The sequence below is a fragment of the Schistocerca nitens genome, chromosome 2 (genome assembly GCF_023898315.1).
Source record: "Schistocerca nitens isolate TAMUIC-IGC-003100 chromosome 2, iqSchNite1.1, whole genome shotgun sequence".
Lineage (NCBI taxonomy): Eukaryota > Metazoa > Arthropoda > Insecta > Orthoptera > Acrididae > Schistocerca > Schistocerca nitens.
The window spans coordinates 1,135,764,095-1,135,784,112 of record NC_064615.1 but is presented as its reverse complement, the minus strand read 5'-3'; the positions used below and the strand labels follow the sequence as shown (position 1 = coordinate 1,135,784,112).

The window sequence follows — 20,018 nt, the reverse complement described above, 5'->3', positions numbered from 1 at the left end:
ATTATTGTTCATTTTTTAACCTATTCCAGGATTACCCCTACTTAATTTTGTGTTGACAGCACTGAAATGCCCTGACCAGATATCCTGTTCTTCCTTCCACAGTGTTTTAATAATTCTCACTACATATATCTTTCCATTACAAAGGAAAATACAGAATAAATGCTTCGGTTTCCTTTTCACACCACTGCAAAGATGAGTGAAGTAGATATTAGTGTCATTTTCATTGAGAAACAGCTAAAATCAGTGACATTGAACAAGGATTAAGGGCATGAAGAAATCCTTGTAATATCCTATATTCAATTTATACCTCGGTCAAATCCTGTTTTCACTGTTGTACATTACACTGTAGATATCTTGAGCTAACTGTGCCCAGTGATTGGAAAGAAGCACAGGACATACCTATCTACAAAAAGGATACCAGAAGTGTTTAACAAAACTACCACACTATCTCATTGACGTCCATGCATTACAGAACCTCAGAACGGACTCTGAACTCAATATTTCAACAGAATTACCTACTAGATGCATACCCACAAAGATTCTGATCATGCATGCTGTGTGAAATTTTGGGTGAAGGATGTAGGGACAAATGATTACCATAGGTTGAGGTCAGGATGATTTCTGGAGCAGTGAATGTGTTTTAAGGATAGCACCCAGATTCACAGTTCAGAAATGCTTGTGGTGGTGGTGGTGGTGGTGGTGTTGGGGACAAACCAGGTGGCCTGGGCTGTGAAGCAGACATTGAAATTTGGTAGGTTATGTTCATCTGCATGCTGTGCATGGTGCTCCATTTTGCTCTTGGCGATGTGTCATGTTTATGATAAGCATCAATCTATCCTTTCTGTAACTGTTGACTTTTTTTCGTCATCAGTTTTATGACTGGTCTGATGTGGCCCACCATGAATTCCTGTTCTGATCCAAAATCTTAATCTCAGAGTAACAGTTGCAACTTATGTATCAATTATTTATGGGATGTATTCTATCTTCCTATCTCCTCATTCCTTAGCTTACAGGCCCACATAATTTTCAACATTCATCTGCAGCACAATCTCAAATGTGATTCTTTTTTTCTGGTTCTTCTGCAGCCCATGTTTCACTATCATACAAGGCTGTGCTCCAAACATACTTTCTCAGAATTTTCTTCCTCAAATGAAGGACTATGTTTGATACCAGTAGACTCCTCTTGGCCAGAGAACACCTTTCAGCCAGAGCTAGTCTCCTTTTGATGTCCTTTTGCTTCATCCATTATTGGTTGTTTTACTGTCTAGGTAGTAGAATTACTTAACTTCAACCTTGTGACCATCAATTTCACTCTCAAGTTTCTCACTATTTTCATTTCTGCTACTTTTCATTAATTTCATCTTTCCTTAGATTTACTCTCAATTCATATTCTGAACTCATTAGATTGATCACTGATATACTTTTACCTTCAGTTTTAATCAGATTCCTGAATTTTCATCATTGCTGCTATGCTGTACAGATTGATCTGTAGGGGTGAGAGACCACATACCTGTCTTACACTGTTTTTAATCAAAGCCATTTGTTCATGGTTATTCACTTATTATTCCCTCTTAGCCCTTGTAAATATCATATCACCACTCACTTGCTATAGCTTACCCCTAATTTCCTGAGAATTTCAAATATCTTGCACCATTTTGCATCGTTGAACACATCTTCCAGGTCAACAAATCATATGAAGGTGTCTTCATTTTTCTTTAGTCTTGCTTCCATTATGAACATCATCAGAATTGCCTCCCTTGTGCATTTACCTTTCCTAAAGTCAAACTGATCATAATTAATAAATCTTCAATTTTCTTACCCATTCTTATTTTTGTCAATAAGTTGGATGCATGACCTGTTAAGCTGATTGTGTGATAATTCTCGCACTTCTCAACTCTTTGAGTCTTTGGAATTGCATGGATGATGTTTCTCCAAAAGTCAGACGGTATATTGCTGGACTCATACATTCTACACACCAACGTGAATTATTGTTTTGTTGCCACTTCCCCCAATGATTTTAGATATTCTGATGGAATATTATCTACCCATTGTGCCTTATTTAATCTTAAGTCTTCCAAGGCTCTTTTAAATTCTGATTCTATTACTGGATCCTCTATCTTTTCCAACTAGACTCCTGCTTCTTCTACCACATCTGGCAAATCAACCCCTTCATAAAGGCCTTCAAAATAGTTTTTCCACCTATCTACCCTCTTCCCTGAATTTATCAGTGGCCTTCCCATTGTATTCTCAATGTTACCACCCTCACTTTTAATTTCAGCAAACATTGTTTTGACTTTCCTACACACTGAATTAGTCCTTCTGACAATCATTTCTTTTTCCATTTCTTCACATTTTTCATGCAGTTATTTCATCTTAGCTTCCCTGTTGCTATTTATTTCATCCCTCAGCAACTTATATTTGTCTTCCCAAATTTTCCTGAATAGTTTTGTGCTTCCTTCTTTTATTGATCAACTGAAGTAATTCTTCTGTCACCAATGGTTTCTTCACAGTTACCATCTTTGTACCTATGTTTTCCTTTAAACTTCTGTGATTGAACTTTTTAGAGACATGTGTTCCTCTTTAACTGTTCTGCCAAATGAGCTATTTCTTATTGCTTTATCCAGAGCCTTGAAGAACTTCAAGCGTATCTCATTCCTTAGCATGTCTGCACCCCACTTGTTTGTGTATTGAGTCTTCATAATTGATCTCTTGAACGTCAGCCTACACTTCACAACAGTTGACATTATGAAGTAAGTAACTTCTAGGCCAGTAGATTCCAAATCTTTAGTTAAGGTATTCAAGGAAATGCTTCTGTGATGCTAGACAATCAATTTATTCCTCTGTAAAGGGGAAGAAATGTAATTTATGAACTTCATAGCTTTTCTGGTGTAAATTACAAAGAGTTATTCATGAAGTTGCCCTTATTGAGTCTAATACAAAATTCAGTATGCATTTACAGACAGAAATAATCAAACAAGCAAAACAAATGAAAAGTTCCAAATGGCATTGAAATATTCAACTATCATTTTACAGATAACCCACATAATCGGGACAAATATATGTTCTTTATCTTCAGAACATAATGAATCTTGAAATTTGCTGCTGCATTCTCTTGCATACCATTAAGTCCTGGTTGGTTTTCCAAGCAGGTAACCTCATTAGGCTGCGAAGTTTTGTTCCTGTGCTTGGGAAATATTTTGTCTTTGTTGTGAACCATAACATTTTGTTGGTATTCCTTTTTCTGCTAACAAAAAATTCAAAATCACTTTTGTCCTCGATCAGATAATAAGATAGAGGGATCATGGGTGAAATTTGTGGCAATTGGATGCACTGTAAATCCTGAAGGTGTAAAACTAGATTTGGGAATTGCTTGAGGTTTTGAAGGAAATATTCCTGTTTCTTTGAAAGAGTCAGCTCAGCTGGTGTCATTTCTTTCAGCCAAGCACTTCCAAAAATCACACCTGTGACTGTTTTAACTCTCCCAATTGTCCAGTACTTACGTCAGCAATGTCCCAGAATATTCAAATTGTTTGAAAATACCCTTGTCAAGTAGCAAACATTCACATTTGTAATTCCTTTAGAAGCAATACAGTATCTGTAGTTTCTTTAAACAGCAGTGACAATAACAAGCATCAAGATGTCATTTACCTCCCTTAACAATGAGGTAGGTTTTGTGAGGATAACGGCTATCACTGAGCCTTATCTGTTACTTGAAAACTAAGTGTCATCAGGTAAATTGATATGATTTTCGCCTTTATACATCTTTCCTCTTAACAGAATCATGGGAGAAATACTTTCAGCTACAGCATTTACATGTTCAACTACTGTTGCATTTTCAGTTTGTACATGAGCAATAATCTAAAGTCCTCATATTACAGCAAATGTATGAAGCAAGTGTCGCTAAGGTTTTACTAGACTGACTTTTCCCCATTCAGTTACTCACTAGCTTCATACAACTAATAATTTTGCATATTCAATAACTGTGTTCTAGTAACAAAGAAATGAGTTTTTGAGGCATACATAAGGACAGATTTCTTACAAATTACTTTGGATATCTAAAGAACTCACATTCTTTGAAGCTGGTAAATTGTAGCACTCTAGGAGGGGGGGGGGGGGGGAGGACGCAAAAAATCACAGCTTAAATACATTACTAGTGCCTCAAGTACATGCTAGCAAGAGATTCAATACAAGCTGCAGCCTTCCACGTCTCTCTCATACTTTCAGAATTGAGCAGTGGGTTTCATTTGAAACTGGAAACTTATTTCTTTATGCCACATTCATTCATAATAATAAATTATTTACAGTAATCAAGTTGTAATCAATGGAAACTAAAATAGTGACACTGGATGGAGTGACTCATACTTTTTGTAACCCTAAGCATAAGACAGGTTATCCAGATGTGAACCATTGATTCTCAACAACATTACGCACACATTTTTGTCCCATACAAAGGAGACAGCTCTCAGTTGTATTGTAACAGCAGTCTCTCTACAGTTTATGTTGTACATTGAAACAACAACTAAACATAGTGAAAGAAGCAGTATCAAAATTCATAAACATGGCTACAATAACAATGGAGTAAACTGAGAACCAAATGGAGGATGAGAAGTAGATAAAAATTTGTGAGAAGAAATTGAAGAGGAAGAGGAGACATTTCATTTCTGTTCATGTAACAAGACACTGGCTGAAAAATTTAAGAATGATGAAGTTACACATTTCATCGGATACAGTAGTCAAACAACATTTTCCCGAAATATATTTTTACAGAATCTCCATTTACTACCGTATCATAATGCAAACAGATGAACAATTATTGTAAACAGCAAGACACGTCAGTACATTCATACCTAAATATTTGAACAATGAAGTAATCCAGGACAAAATAATAATAATAATAATAATAATATGAAATCAGTAAACTGCTACTTTCCACAGAGTGGAGATAAGTCGTACACAGGCACAACAAAAAAATCTACCAAACATGTGAACTTCAGACAAACAGCTCACCTGTGAATGACCATTGTCTCTGACCTCCGAGGTGGGACTGTGAGCAACTGCACATGATGGGTGAAGCAGTCTGGGCAGTGAAGACAGAGATGAAGCTGGTACAGGATGGGAAAGTGATAGAACGGTAGGTGTGGGTGACTGAAGTGATGGTTGTGGGTGCATACAGTGATGTGGTACGGACAGGGCAGGGGAATTATGTGCAGTCAGAATGCTGGACAAGGAAGTGGGGGGGGGGGGGAGGGGTGAGGAAAATGTGAGAATTAGAAGAGCAGAAAAAAGACTGTGCATGTATTTGTGAAATAGAAGGCTGTGCAGTGCTGCAGGTTGGTCCAGTAATCTCTCAGCCACAGTTTGTCTGTTTCCTTTCATGTGAACATACAGCTTGTTGGTTGTCACATGCAATAGAACGTGGCACTGTGGTCACAGCTTAGCTTGTAGATTACACAAGCATCTGTCTGCCCACATGCCTCTTACACTGAAGGGTTAATATGTGTATTTTCATTCATGTGTGTGTTACCTGTCAATTGTAAGTGCTTCAAAACACACACTGCCATTCATTGCCATCTGACTGGATCTGAACAATTATACAGTCCTTTAAATTCCTGGTCCTCATATAAATTGACGATTTAAATTTCTGTCTGTGGACACTAACACTTTGTTTCATCTGGGCTGAACTGTGATGGATTCGATGAAATAGCATGCAGGAGCAACCACCTGTGGGTGAAAATGCAGTGAGCTTCAATGGAGCAGCATGGGGATGAAGCCAATTTCATTAGATGATGGATCTCACTTGACTGATTGATTGATTGAGAGGGGTTATGGGACCAAACGGGGAGGTCATCAGTCCCACGATTCCTAAGTTAGACACACAAGAAACAGGGTCCAATGAAAGTGGATGGTCCTAGTCAGGGGAGTCAAATAATAAAATAATGAAGAGTAAACACACACAGTAAAAGGCATGTAAGTTTAGATCAAATGTGAAAACTTGGAAAAAAAAGCAAAAATTAGGGTGGTCTTCCCATGGGGGAGTGTTCATGGGGTCCCACACTAAGAAGGCTGGAAAAGATGTCCCAACCCCTGCTCCAAGACTGAAGTACAACCTTGTATCTGGAAATAAAAACCACTTTCACAGAGGAAACTGAGGACCACTTCTACCATCCAAGAATCGTCTGCTAATACTCGTATTAAAATTAAGGAAACGGAAATACGTACTACACTTGTCACAAAGGGCCAAGGGAATGGGACATTCCACTAATATGTGGGATACCATCAGTCTGGTTCATCAACCACATTGTGGGGGAGGGTTATTGCATAGGAAGTGACAATGAGTGAGGCTGTTAGTACCAATGCATAGACGGCAAAAAACATTGGACTCCCTCTAAGCAGAGTGGAAGGAAGAGCACCAAACAGCCATAGACTACTTGATTGTAGGGAGTTTATTACTAAGAGCAGTAGCACACCAGATGTCATTCAAATTTTGGGCAAAGAGAGATTTGACATAGATCCGCATATCCACAGCTCGAATCATGAAAGGAAATGGCAGTATGTATCTGCTTCTCAAGCCAAACGGTCAGCCTGTTCATTCCCTGAGTTGCTCAAATGACATGGGACCCAGTGAAAGAAAGCTGAAGAGGTGGCACACTCATGGGCCAAGAGAAGGGCACGTATAGCAGAGACCAAAGGATGATGAGAGTAGGATTGGCCAATAGCCAGCAGGCTGCTCGTTGAGTCTGAACAGATTAAAACACTGTGGAGGGAGGCCTGAGAAAAAAAGGAGGGCTCTGAATTTCTAAAAGCTCTGCTGTGAACACACTAAATGATCCTGTCAATAAATGGTGTTCTAAGGTAGTAGGAGACATGAAAGTGTATCCCACCTTATCTACTACCTTAGAGCTATCAGTGTGAAAGATTGTGGCACCCTAGAACACTCCAAGGATGGCACATACAAGACGGTGGAGAATTAAAGAGTTGACATGAATCTTAGGACCCTGGAATAGATCAGTCCTAATTCATGGTCTAGTTACCATCCATGGGTGGGAGGGGTATGGGAGGAAAGATGTGAGGTACATTACAGTGAGTGGAGATGGGGATCCCGACATAAGGAAGTGATACGCATGCCAACCGGCAATCCCACACAAGAACGGGTGTCAGGAGGGAGACAGTTCTCATTGGCGAAGAGTGCAGGATACATCGGATGGTCAGGGAATTGGCAATTGACAACTGCATAAGAAAGTAGTAGTTGGCTCAGTCATATGTGTAGAGGGGGAATCCCCACTTCTGTGAGGAGACTATCAACGGGAGTACTGAGAAAGCCACCAATAGCCAGATGAACCCCACAATGGTGAAGAGGGTCAAGCAATTTCAAAGTGGAAGGAGCTGCTGAGCCATAAACCTGACCACCACAACAGTCTGGAGAAGACCAGGCCACAGTAAAGATGGAGAAGAGTGACACAGTCTGCACCCCAAGATGCAAGGGCCAGGAGGTGGAGAGCATTAAGCTTCCATATACATACAGTATTTAGGTGGCAAATGAAGGGCAGCCATGTCAGCTGGTTATCAAAAGTAAGGCCCAAGAAACAGGACTGTGCTACAACATCGAGAAGCTGTTCACCTAAAGAAAATTCGGAGTTGGGGTGTACTGTGAATCAGCGATAAAAGTGCATTACCCACATTTTTGAGGGAGAAACCTGGAAGCAATAGGAGGTGCCCCATGCAGAGGCCCATGGGACGGCATCTTAGAGCAGACACTCACCAGATGCTACTTAGTGGGAGCTGCATCAGATGCAAAAATCATCGACGTACAACACCAGAATAACCAGAGGTCCAACAGAGGTCACAAGCCCATAGACAGTAAGGAGGAAGAGTGTGACACTTACCACAGAACCCTGTGGGATACCATTCTCCTGAATTCCAGGGGTGCTGAGGGGAGTGCCAACTTGAACACGAAAGAGCTGCTGAGAGAAAAACTCACGGATAAGAATCTGAAGGGGAACATGGAAGCCCCAGTCATGGTTGGTAACTAAAGTGTGATGGGACCAAGCCATGTTGTGTGCCCTATGTAGGAGAAAAGAAGACCATGAAAAGGTGCTCACAGTGAGTAAAAGCATGTCAGATGGCTTTTTCCAATCCAAGTAAATGGTCAGTTGGAGATCATTTCACTTGGAAGCCACAGTGTTACTAGGACAAAAGGCCCAGAGATTCGAGTGCCCAACATAATCTGAAGCTAACCATCTTCTCATGCAGTTTACGTAGTACATTTGTCAGATTAATTGGGTGGTAGCTGTCGAGAGCCGTTGGGTTCTTCCTGGCCTTAAGGACAGGGATAACTATACTGTCTCGTCATTGTGACAAAAGCAGCTGTGAACCTAATGCAGTTGAAGATCCTAGACCATCTGGTTGTGGACATAATCTGGGCCAGCTGCAATGTCCTGTGAGGAGGTAAGAGCCTGCAATAATTCCCATTCAGTGAAGTGTTCACTACAGCACTCAGTGTGATCATACAAAGGGTGGGGGGTCTGGTCAACACTGCATTACTGTCTGAGAAAGGTAGCAGGATAGAAAGATGATGTCAATGAAATCACAAAGTGTTCTTCTGCGAGGTCCAATGGATCAGTGCACAGACCACCTTTAAGGTTAATGTCCTGGACAACTGACTGTTACTTGCAGCCCAGAGCACTACGGAGCTTGGACCGAACCTGCAATGAAGAGGCATATGTTCACAGTGAGCACACACAGTGCTCCCAGCATTCTTTTTTATGCTGCTCAATAAGGTAATGAGCCTTAGCATGAATGCACTTAAAACTGAAGAGGTTCGTCTGTGAAAGGTGTCGTTTAAAATGACGCAGTGTCTGTCAGCGGGTGAAGACAGTGACTGTAACATCCCTGGCACTCCAAAGTACCGATCAACGATGAGGGGACATGTTGATAGGGGGGACAGCAGTGACAGCAGCGTGAAGAATAGTGGCAGAGGTGCCTCGCAAGACTGCATGAATGCAATTCGACAGGAAGGTGTAGAAGTGCGCAGCAGACGTATACAGAGGGCAACTGGGCCTGTGGAATACTTGACTTGGGGTCCTGTCTGCCAGGCTGTGGCAGGGGACCAATAGAATCACTGGAAAGTGGTCACTGTCACAAACGTCATTACGGGCTGACAAATGGAGGGAAGCCACGAAGGCAAGAGAGGAGATCGTGAGATCGATAATGGTAAAGGTGCCATTAAGAGCATTCGAGAGGGTAGGGGACCCCTCATTGATGAGACACAAATTCAGGTCCCTAATAAGTTGGTCAAATAGGAAACCCCCACCCACTGAAGTGTCACTCTCCAACAGTGGATGGTGGGCATTTAAGTCCCCCAAGGAGGAGAAACTGCTGTGGGAATTGTTGGATTAAGGTAGACAGTGCAAAGTAAGGAATTATCCTACCTGGAGGGAGGTGGACACTGCAAATGGTGATTGCCAGAGACGTTTGCACTCTAACCACTATTGCACATAGTGGGATCCAGTCACTACGACGTTGGAGTGATCCAAAGTGCAGATCCCACCAGATGCTTCCCTGTGGCCAGTACATTTCCGGCAAAAGTTTGCATTTCTGGTAGGTGGTGACAGTATCCATGAAAATTCCAGTGGATGATTGTGTGGCAAGAATCCAGATTACTTACACACACACACACACACACACACACACACACACACACAAATCCTTTTGGAACCTTCTCTTATGATTTATCTTTCTTCTTGTTCATTTTCTCTTCCTCCTCCTATTTCAGAGGCAGAGGATGGTAGAGCACAGAGGGAGTACAGGTTTCTGCAAGACCCAGAACTGAAAGAGAGCAGGTAACCTTGGGATGCACAGACTAACTGACTGATTGTAGGTGTCTTCCAGCCTGAGAGATGCTGGGCAGAGGGGTCTTGGGAGAGAGCCTGATCATTGACAGGTGCCAAAAATGGGCGTACTACTTTGGCTGGTGAGAGGGAGCAGATCCAGACAGGAGGTTGTGGCAACAGCAGGGAAAGAGGAGGGAGAGGGTATAGGGGGATGGGGCTGGGGAAGGAAGAGGTAGGTGGAGGAAATGAAGTAACAGAGAGGAAAGCTGAAGATTGTGACAGTAGATGGAGTGTCACATACTTTTGGCAAACCTCAGCATAAGACAGGTGATCTGGGGACTTGGATTCTTGGATCTTCTTTCTCTCTTGAATGCCTGGCAAATCTGGCTAGCGAGGGGAGCCACTTTCAGTACATTTGTCACACACAGGTGTCAGAACACAGGGGCTTCCCTCATGGACTGGGTGTCCACAGTCAGCAAACAGTGTCTGCCATGCAACGGGATGACATATGCCCAAAACACAGCCACCGAAAGCACCACACAGGTGGATAGACATATGGCTTCACGTCACCATTGCAGCACATAACCTTGACCTTCTCTGTGAGGGTACCCCCCTCAAAAGCTAGAATGAAGGAACCAGTATCAGAGCAGTTGTGTTTGTGGCCCATATGCTCATGCCAAACAAAATTAATGCACACTTCTCCAGATTAGCCCACAGTTCATCATCAGTTTGCAGGGTGAGATCCCAATGAAAAATCACTCTCCGCACCATATTCAGAGATTGGTGAGGGGTAATACACTGGCACATTGTCAAGATGACCACAGGTGCAAAGAGTGGCCGATTGGGATGCAGAAAATGCTTTGATCAATAATTTTGTCCTGAATATTTTCCACAAAAAACAATAGCATTGTGGCAGTGAATGTGTTCCCATATGTACTCATACAGATGAGGTAATGGGGTAGGTGTTTCATCCAAAGATGGCTAGCCTGGCCCTCCTCCCATGGTGTAGCGAGGGAAGGAGAGGTTGCTGGGTAACATGAAGCAGCATTCAATGATTGTTCACCATTCGAAGAAGCAGCCGTTTGAGTTCGGCCAGATTTTTGCAGCTCCATACGTTTCATGCATCAAGCATCTGCCCCAATACCAGCCAGTGTGACCAGCGGCTCTCCCCAAGGGTGCTACATAGCCAAACCGAGGTCTGTCTAGCACAGCGGCCATTGGCAGGAGTTGTGATGCTCCAAGAGCACAAGCAACCACTCCTTGGCATACATGGGGAGTGAACAACTCAGGAATCAGGAGAGTGCTTCCTGTGTTGTCAGGGGACTCAGCCCAATGGGTACATAACACCCCCATCACACAGACTGGCTATGTGTGCCGGTGACCTAGCAGAGCAGAAGGTGGCTACCCGGGGGAAGGGAGACAGGAATCCTCACTGCAGACGCCAGGGAGGGAGTTGTTCCCCAAATGGCTCACACTAAGAAGAGGAAATTTTGAAGTTCAGGTCAAAACTGAAGTGGGGACCTAAAACCAAACCAAACAAGATGAATGAACAGGCAGAAAGAACACAATTGCAAACAATAAAGGAAACCAGGTGGATAGCCATGTCCATCTTTTTTTTTTTTGTGTGTGTTTAGGGCGCTCACCTACTAATGTCATTAGCACCCAGTCACAAACGTTAGTGCACTAATACTGTAGAAAAATTCAAGGGGGCAGTACCAGGCAGTACTTACAAAGACGTAGATCTCTTTGGAGATGTCTGTCAATGCAATGAAACTAAGGATATGAGCTTGGCCGCAGTATCAGCAGCTTTATTCCCAGGCACCACAACGTGGTCAGGAATCCACAACAAAAAGGACACGGGTGCCAGTATCAGCTAGCGACTGAAGGGACCATTGAATTCATTGCATGAGAGGGTGGTCCGAATATGGGTCCCAGAGACTCTGAATGGCGCTCAAAGAATCAGAGCAGATGGCATAGGCTGAATGACAATGGCGGCACATATACTGAACAGCCTGATAGAGACCAGAAAGCTCAGCTGTAAAGCTTGAACACTGGTCAAGGAGGAGATATTGAAAGGCATCATCACCAATGAAAAAGACACATCCAACGCCAGCATTAGTCTTGGAGCCATCTGTGTAAATAAAGCCGTTATTAGTGAGCCTCGAACTAAGTTCAAAAAACCTCAAGTGGTATATCGAATCCATGTTGTTCTCCTTTGGGAGCGACCTGAGTTCAAGGTGAACACGAACCTGAGCCTGGAGCGAAGGTGGCATCGGGCTCTCACCCACTCGACAAGTAGTATGGAGTGTAAAATCAAGTTGCTGAAGCAGGTGCCGAAAGTGAACTCCTGGAGGTAACAGGGCAGAGACATACAGCCCATATTGGCAATCGAAAGAGTCGTCAAAGCAGCAGAAATATGATGGGTGGTTGGGCATTGACATAAGTCGGCAGGCGTACCGACAACGCAACATATCGTGCTGGTAGTTTAGTGGTAATGCTGCAGCTTCGGCATTCAGACTCTCAACAGGGCTGGTGTAGAATGCTCCAGTCGCAGACGTAATCCCCAATGGTGGATAGAGTTTAGACAGTGTAAGATGGACGGCCGGGCAGAAGAGTAGACAATGCTCCCACAATCCAGCTTTGATCGGACAATGGACTGATATAAGCAAAGCAGGACCATTTGACCTGCTCCCCATGATGTACCACTGAGAACACGGAGCACATTTAGGGAATGGATACAACGAGCAGCCAAAGAAGGCCCATGTGGAGACCAGCAAAGTTTCCTTTCAAATGTAAGACCTAAAAATTTGTTTCTCTCCACGAATGGGAGAGCAATGGGACTGAGATCTAATGATGGTGGAAGAAACTGTTTGTAACTCCAGAAGTTCATACACACCATTTTCTTACCAGAAAAATGGAAACCGTTAGCGACACTCCAGGAATATAGATGGTTTAGACAATGCTGAAGACAGCGCTCCAGGAGACATGTTCTCTGAGTGCTGCAGTAGATCGTAAAGTCGTCCACGAAAAGGGAGCCTGAAACCTCAGCTGGAAGGCAATCCATTATTGAATTGATAGCTATGGCAAAAAGGGCCACGCTCAAAATGGAGCCCTGGGGCATCCCATTCTAATGGCGAAAGGCATGTGACAAAACAGAACCCACACGTATCCTGACCATATGATCCATTAAAAATGCATTGATAAAAAGAAGGAGGCAACTGCAAAGGCCCAAAGTGTACATTGTGTGTAGAATTCCCGCCCTCCAACATGTGTCATAAGCCTTCTCCAAAAAGTTGTTCACAATGAAGGTCGACGAGGTAACTAGGTGGTCAACAGCAGAGCGGCGCCTACGAAAGTCACAATGGACAGTGGCAAGAAAGTATCAAGATTCAAGGAGCTAAACCAATTGAGAATTCACCATGTGCTCCATCAACTTGCAGACGCAGCTGGTAAGGGAGATGGGGTGATAACTGGAAGGAAGGTGATTGTCCTTTCCTGGTTTGGTTATGGGAACAACAATTACTTCACGCCAGTGTGTGGGAACATGACCTTCAGTCCAGATGAGATTATAGGCGTGAAGAAAACAGCCTTTACCTGAGCAAGAAAGGTTCTTCAGCATCTCAATACGGATACCATTGGGCCCTGGAGTATTGGATCGGGTACGGACGAGTGCACTTTCGAGTTCCCGCACGGTGAAGGTGGCATTGTAACTTTCACGATTCAAAGACTGGAAGGAAGGTGGCCGTGCCTCCTCTGCTTATTTTTAAGGGGCGGAAGGCAGGGTGGAAATGGGCAGAGCTCATAACCTCTGTGAAAAAGCGGCCGAAGGCATTTGAGATATCCTCAGCATCCACAAGGACTTCATTCGCTACAGTCAGGCCAGAAATCGGAGAGTGGACCTTGGTGCCAGACAGCTGGCGCAGGCCACCCCAGACCTCTGAAGAAGGAGTAAAACTGTTGGATGAGCTGGTGAAAGCCACCCAGCAAGCCTTATTGCTTTCTCTGAAAACACGACAACATTGTGCACAGAGTCGTTTATAACTGATACAGTTTGCCAACTTAGGATGGCGCTGGAAGGTGCGTAAAGTACATCACTGAGCACGAATAGCGTCGCTGCATGCGGTAGTCCACCAAGGGACTGGGACTCGACTTGGAGAAGAGGAAGTATGAGGGGTGGAATATTCAGCAGGAGTGAGAATAACGTCCATGAAGTATGCGACCTGACTATTGCAGCTGGAGAATTGTGGTCATGGAAGGTCACCACGGTGGTGAAAAGCCCCAAGTCAGCTTTGGAGATGTTCCAGCTAGTGGAACATGGAGAAGGAGTGTGACGCAGGAGATGGATTATGCAGGGGAAAAGGTCGCTCAAGTATGTATTTGGATGAATGTTGTTCAACTGTGCAACAGTAACTTAAGCTTGCAAATTGTTAATGCATCTAATGTCAGTCCCTGTAATTAATTTGATTGATAAAATTGTTTGTTGAACCTGCCCAATTCATGTGACCTTTCCTTGTTTTGTGAACTGTGTACTTCCAATTACATGCCCTTTTCATAATGGTACAATTGCCAAAATATGGATTCTAATTAATTAAGCCTGCTAATGTTTTTACTGCGAGGCTCATGACTGTTTTAATACGCTTTTAAATTGTAATAATATGAATGTTGTTAAGTAATAAATTGATTACATAAAACAACAAATGAAAAAATATGTGAGTCCACATTCCACTTCTTCTCCTTAAAGCTGTCCAAACACTAGTTGTGTGGTATCAATGTCTTAATGATGGAAGAAGAGCAGCAATGTGACGCGCACTTCGCGGAACACACAACTAAAGATTCAACAGATAGGTTCATAGTTCATCTTCCATTTCAGGAAGAGCAAAGTTTGTTATGCAATTCTTTCCACAATGCAGCCAAATGCTTCTCTCAGACTGAACAGAAACTAACAAGACAATCAAAGTTTGTGGAAAGCTACACAGAGTTTATGAGGAAGTATGAAGGTTTACGACACACGGTAGTAGTAGTCATGAGAGAAGCCATTTCATAGTACATGCCACTTCAGCTCAACTACTAAACAAGAGCAGCATTTGATTGCCTTGCCAAATCAAACACAAATTTGTCACTAAACAGTCTTCCAATGATATGACCAACCATTGAACATTATTTGTAATCCATAACATTACGCTTCCACATACATCGCATTGCCTTCACAGTAGACATGGAGAATAAGCATTGACAAGTTCTGGTAGTAGATGAAGATCGCACTTTCCAAAGAATATTGTGGAGGAGTGACAGATCTGCACCACCTCGGGAATACCAATGAAAGACAATCACATACAGAATGACTTGTGCGCCCTTTCTTGCAGCCAGTGATCTGTTACAGTTAGCTCACAAAGAGAGTGAGCAGAGTGAGGCAGCAAACAATCTCACTAATCATTTCAATATCGACCATTGTATATCAGGATGCAATACAGTAAGGGGTGAAATCAAGCTCCAGTAAGATCTCATTAAGATATTGATAAGAGGTGGAGCTTCACTATGGAAATGGTACAGCAACACAGACGAACTATTCAAAAATATCCCCTCAGTGGTGCAAGAAACACAACTACTTTTACTGCTTGATAATGATGAGGATGTTAGAACTTGAGGTTTATTCTAGCATCCAGCTGCTCAACATTTTGAAAGTGTGAACAATTTCAAACCAGCACCTAATATCTACAGCTTCACAAAATGCACTGTACTGTGTGCCACATCATACATTTTTGATCCATTTGGATTAATTAGTCCCACTGTTATCAGATTTAAGATATTTTTGCAATGTCTATGGCAGCATAAGTTAATGTGGAATGAGGCCCTGTCCTCAGAGTTGCACACCTTGTGGCAGACACTATACATTGAGATTCATATGACAGACAGCATGCGTGTTGATCATATGGTCACTGCAGGAGGGACAGCTACCTGTATACAGGAGTCAGTACAAGATCTGGTTGATCATCCGAATATTGCTCTTTTGATTCTGTTTCATGTATCAGAGACATACCTGAATATTACTGGAAGCAAATCCCAAACAGCGAACGTAGCTACAGAACGTAGCTACACAGTTACTTTTACTTCACACAGCACAACCGGTGATAGATGAGCTACCAAACATGAAGTTAGATTTATTGAATTACTATGCAACCCAAGTTAAACATGTGATACCCAAAGACAAGAAGACCTCTCTATGAAGTGCATGAGAAATCAATTTAATGACCATGATAATATTCTAAAAAGGGTTTTTTCAAGTTCGTCTGGCTATGATAATAGCAAGAAGAGTGACTATTACCATTTTACAAAGGTGATTGATGTATAATTGCAATAACTAAATATTTTAGACAATTGTAGGTGGTAATTATCATGTTTCATGAATATCAAATGTGGTGTAACCTAGCTCTGGGGTAAAGTTACATATTTTGCAATGTCTATAGTACCAATGAATGATGTCGCTGCCATAAAGTCATATTCTCATTCAAATAATGGGTTTAAACTTTTATTCACTTCAGGAATTTTTTCTCTTGTGCATGAAATCTGCTGCAAATGTGTGAAGAGTTTCTGCAGAGTGGGACAGCAATAGTTGCTTCATCAGGCTTCACTGTACTTGCTGACTTGAGTGTTTTATTCCATGCTATCTCATTCTCATTCAGTGAAGTGCCTTGCCCTAGATCTGTTGCACTGTGACAACGCCATTATATCAGGAGACAAAATATGAAGTTACGATGTCATTAGCCAGTATGCGAGTATTCTTTGATATATTTTTGTAATTGTTCAGTAGGTAATTACATTGTAATATAAGACTTGAGACAACACTTCACTTACCAGTGCAAATGAAGTTGCAAAGGTTGTAGTGTCAGGAAAGATTGGAGTGCAAAAAGGAATAAGCATGAAGTGAAGATGAATAGGATATGTAGAAAGGTGTTGATTAATTAAAATCGGGTGTGCAGGGCAGCCCACAGAAGGGCTAAAAACCATGGGCTAATGAAATTTGTTAGCACCCTGGAAGGAGGCTAGGAAACAGCGGGGGGGTTCATTACATGCCACAAAGCCAAACTTCTTTTGCTGCTGGTGAAACTCACCATCTATCTGTCAGTCTCAGTGGTGCTGCCTCTACTTTCACTCACCTGAGCAATAGGACGCGGGGCTTCCCCCACAACAGGGCCTGATTGACAAAAAAGGAAATTGTGTGTTAATATAAAAAATACTTAATCTGCAAAAGTCAAACAAACAGTTGATAAATGAAGACTGTTTCAATATGACATTATAAAGAACAGAATCAATTATTTCAATCTTTTAGAGAGCATAGTGATCAGTGAATAACTGAGCATCTAATCTAGTCAATTATGTACAACAGTTAACATTACTAACTGAGTTCCATAAAGTCAGAACTTTATTCCAGTTGCAAGATGGCTATCTGAATACTGCCAGGGGCAAATAAACTTTTATTGTCAACATTTCAAATAGTAATTAACCAAATTTTATTATTTAAAATCCTGTAGTAATCTGCTTATCGAAACATACAATTTTATGTTACAGGGTTTACTCACTGTGGCAAGTTTAACAGTTAGGAACTATGTGTATGACTGTATATGCAGCCTCACTCACTGCAAGCATATGCTGACATTTTATTCATCCAGTATTTGACAATGAGAGCACTTGGTGACTCGCAGAAAACTTCACCAAGATTTTCAAATTATCATTAACTTTTATCAGGGATACCCCACAGAAGGGAATAGCAAAAATGTTATCACTTACCACATTTTTGCTGTTCATGCAGTAAGATTGCACATCAAACACATAGAATGTAATCCTACTTTCTTTACTTACAGATGGATACACATAGCCAGGAGGCGGTGTAGCAGATGATGTGGGTTGTTCCTCAGGTGCATTCTTCGTAAAGGTGAGGCAGGAAGAAATTTGTTGGGTATGGGAACAGGATTGAGTAGAAGACATCATAGGAATGAGGTGAAAGTGTGTGGTGTACCATATGACTGGTACCTTACAATGCTGTCTTGTGAAATTCAACAGAGTGCTGCCTGTTGCTAACATGTTAATAAATCTGAAACAAACTCAGAGCAGCTCATCTTGCCCATGACAGCCATTGCATAGTTTCTGTATAGGGACCACATGACACTGGACAATTTTCCGGTATTCCTGTGCTCTTCGCAGCCTTCATAGACCACTGCACAATGGCTCACCACCCAACCCAAGTCCCAGAGTTTACATCCACTATCTACTTCTGAGTGCCATGACTATATTAATAAGCATGTAGCCCACAATATTGACATCACTAGTGCAAACTACTCTTTAGATACCTACAGCAGTGCCTCTCAGTTTTTACAAACAGAGTGTTGAACTGGAGCTTCAAGAATAGTTCTCATATTATCAAACATCTTTCAGTGATTCAGGGCATTCTATACCTTGCCTTGCTGTAACATTCCCAACTACTCCTCTGAGCACAACAGCATTGGAAACTAGGAAAACACCAGTCCAGCTTGCAGTGCTCAGCTTAGCTCATATTAGTGACAACCTTACAGCATAACAGGATTATTGTTATGTTTTTAACACTAGGATGCCATTTCACATGCCCAACATTATAATGTGCCTTCTGTGTTGCAATTAAGTTCTAATGTTCATGACAACCTAAGCACATTTCTCACCTTGTGTATGGATCATCCGCAACAGGTGGGATAAATGACCACGAGTGGATGACAGATGGGGAAATGCAGCTCCCTACTGGACTCCATGTAGAGGGGTGAGGCAGGAAGAGAAACAATTTTGTCTGGGAACAGACTGTAGTGAAAGTCTTGATGGGAAATATTTTATGAGCAAAGGGACAGTGATACTGTACATACATTATCTTTGGGTACTTATCACAAATTCTCTCCAAATGTGTGTGCACATTTCTCCTATGTGTTTCAGTTGTTTCTACTACACTATTTACTCCCAGCCTCTTCATTTCAGAGGTAATCAGCTCTCATGTGTAATATGGTAAATCATAAAAACATTATTGCTGACTGGATTTCTCACAAACCCCCTCCCCATTAATCAAAACACAGCTCCATAAATAAATGTAAACACTTAAATTATACGAAGAAACTACTAAGACAGCCAAAACAAAATAAGGAAAACAATGCAATTGTCTCCAGTACACTATCTCATGAGGAGGAAGAAAAATAGTACAGCAAAAAACAGTGTCTGTACATTTGTGATGGCCCATCTCCAACTACGGTCAGGATTTTGACAGTCATGACTAATAGATACATGCATTAATTAGGGAAGTTTGTTTGTATGCTCTATTATTGCAATGCCAGACATGTCATCCAGCCATAGATACTTAGCCTTAGCTGTGGTAGCTATTATAAATGTAAAAATGTAGCTTTAAAAATAGAAGAAGTGATCAAAACAATAACTTTGCTGAACACACTAGTTACAAGACAAGGACATCACTTTTCTTCAAGAATAAGTTAACGATGAAAATATATGTCTAATAGTATATACCTAGCAAATAATGTAATAAAGATAAATAATATCTTCACTGACGTTGCCACCCACAAAAAAAAGCAAAATCCTTGAAGTTCTTTCTACAAAAGGAGTTAAGAAGACTTCTTGTGTTAGTGAATGAGGGCTATGTAGCACTGGAATGGAGACAGGGAAGGGTCTGAATGGGTGAGAAAACTGACTAATCAAGGTTGAATACACGAGGGTAACAGTAACGTGGGATATACTGCAGGGGGAGTTCCTGGCCACAGTAATTCATGCAGACAGACAGCTTGTTGCTTGTCATTCTCATGCAGAAATCAGCACATTGGTTGAAGCTCAGCCTCTATATCAGATGACTGGTTTCACATGTAGCGCTGCCTTTGGTGGGATATATGTTGTTTGTGACCAGCCTGGAGTAGATGGTGAATGAAGGATGTATGGGACAGCTCTTGTATTTAGTTCTATTACAGTGATCTGAGCCATTAAGTAAGGGTTGGGAGCAGGGATTGCGCTGGGATGGATGAGTGTATTGTGTAGGTTTGGTGGACAGAGGAATACCACTGTGGGACGAGTGTGAACGATAGTAGGCAGGACATTTCTGATTTCAGAGCACAATGACAGTTTGTAAGAAGCCTGGCAGAGGATGTAATTCAGTTGTTCCAGTCCTCGGTGGTA

General features: G+C 42.0%; 1 protein-coding gene across 1 annotated transcript in view; it reads right to left on the bottom strand.

The window, feature by feature from the left end:
• The window catches only part of LOC126235601 (uncharacterized), a 305,745-nt gene that overhangs the window by 218,587 nt on the left and 67,140 nt on the right, over positions 1-20,018 (bottom strand). Inside the window, exon 5 of the mRNA XM_049944313.1 lies at positions 16,985-17,022. Coding sequence (XP_049800270.1) covers positions 16,985-17,022 — 38 coding nt within the window. The remainder of the gene's footprint in view (positions 1-16,984; positions 17,023-20,018) is intronic.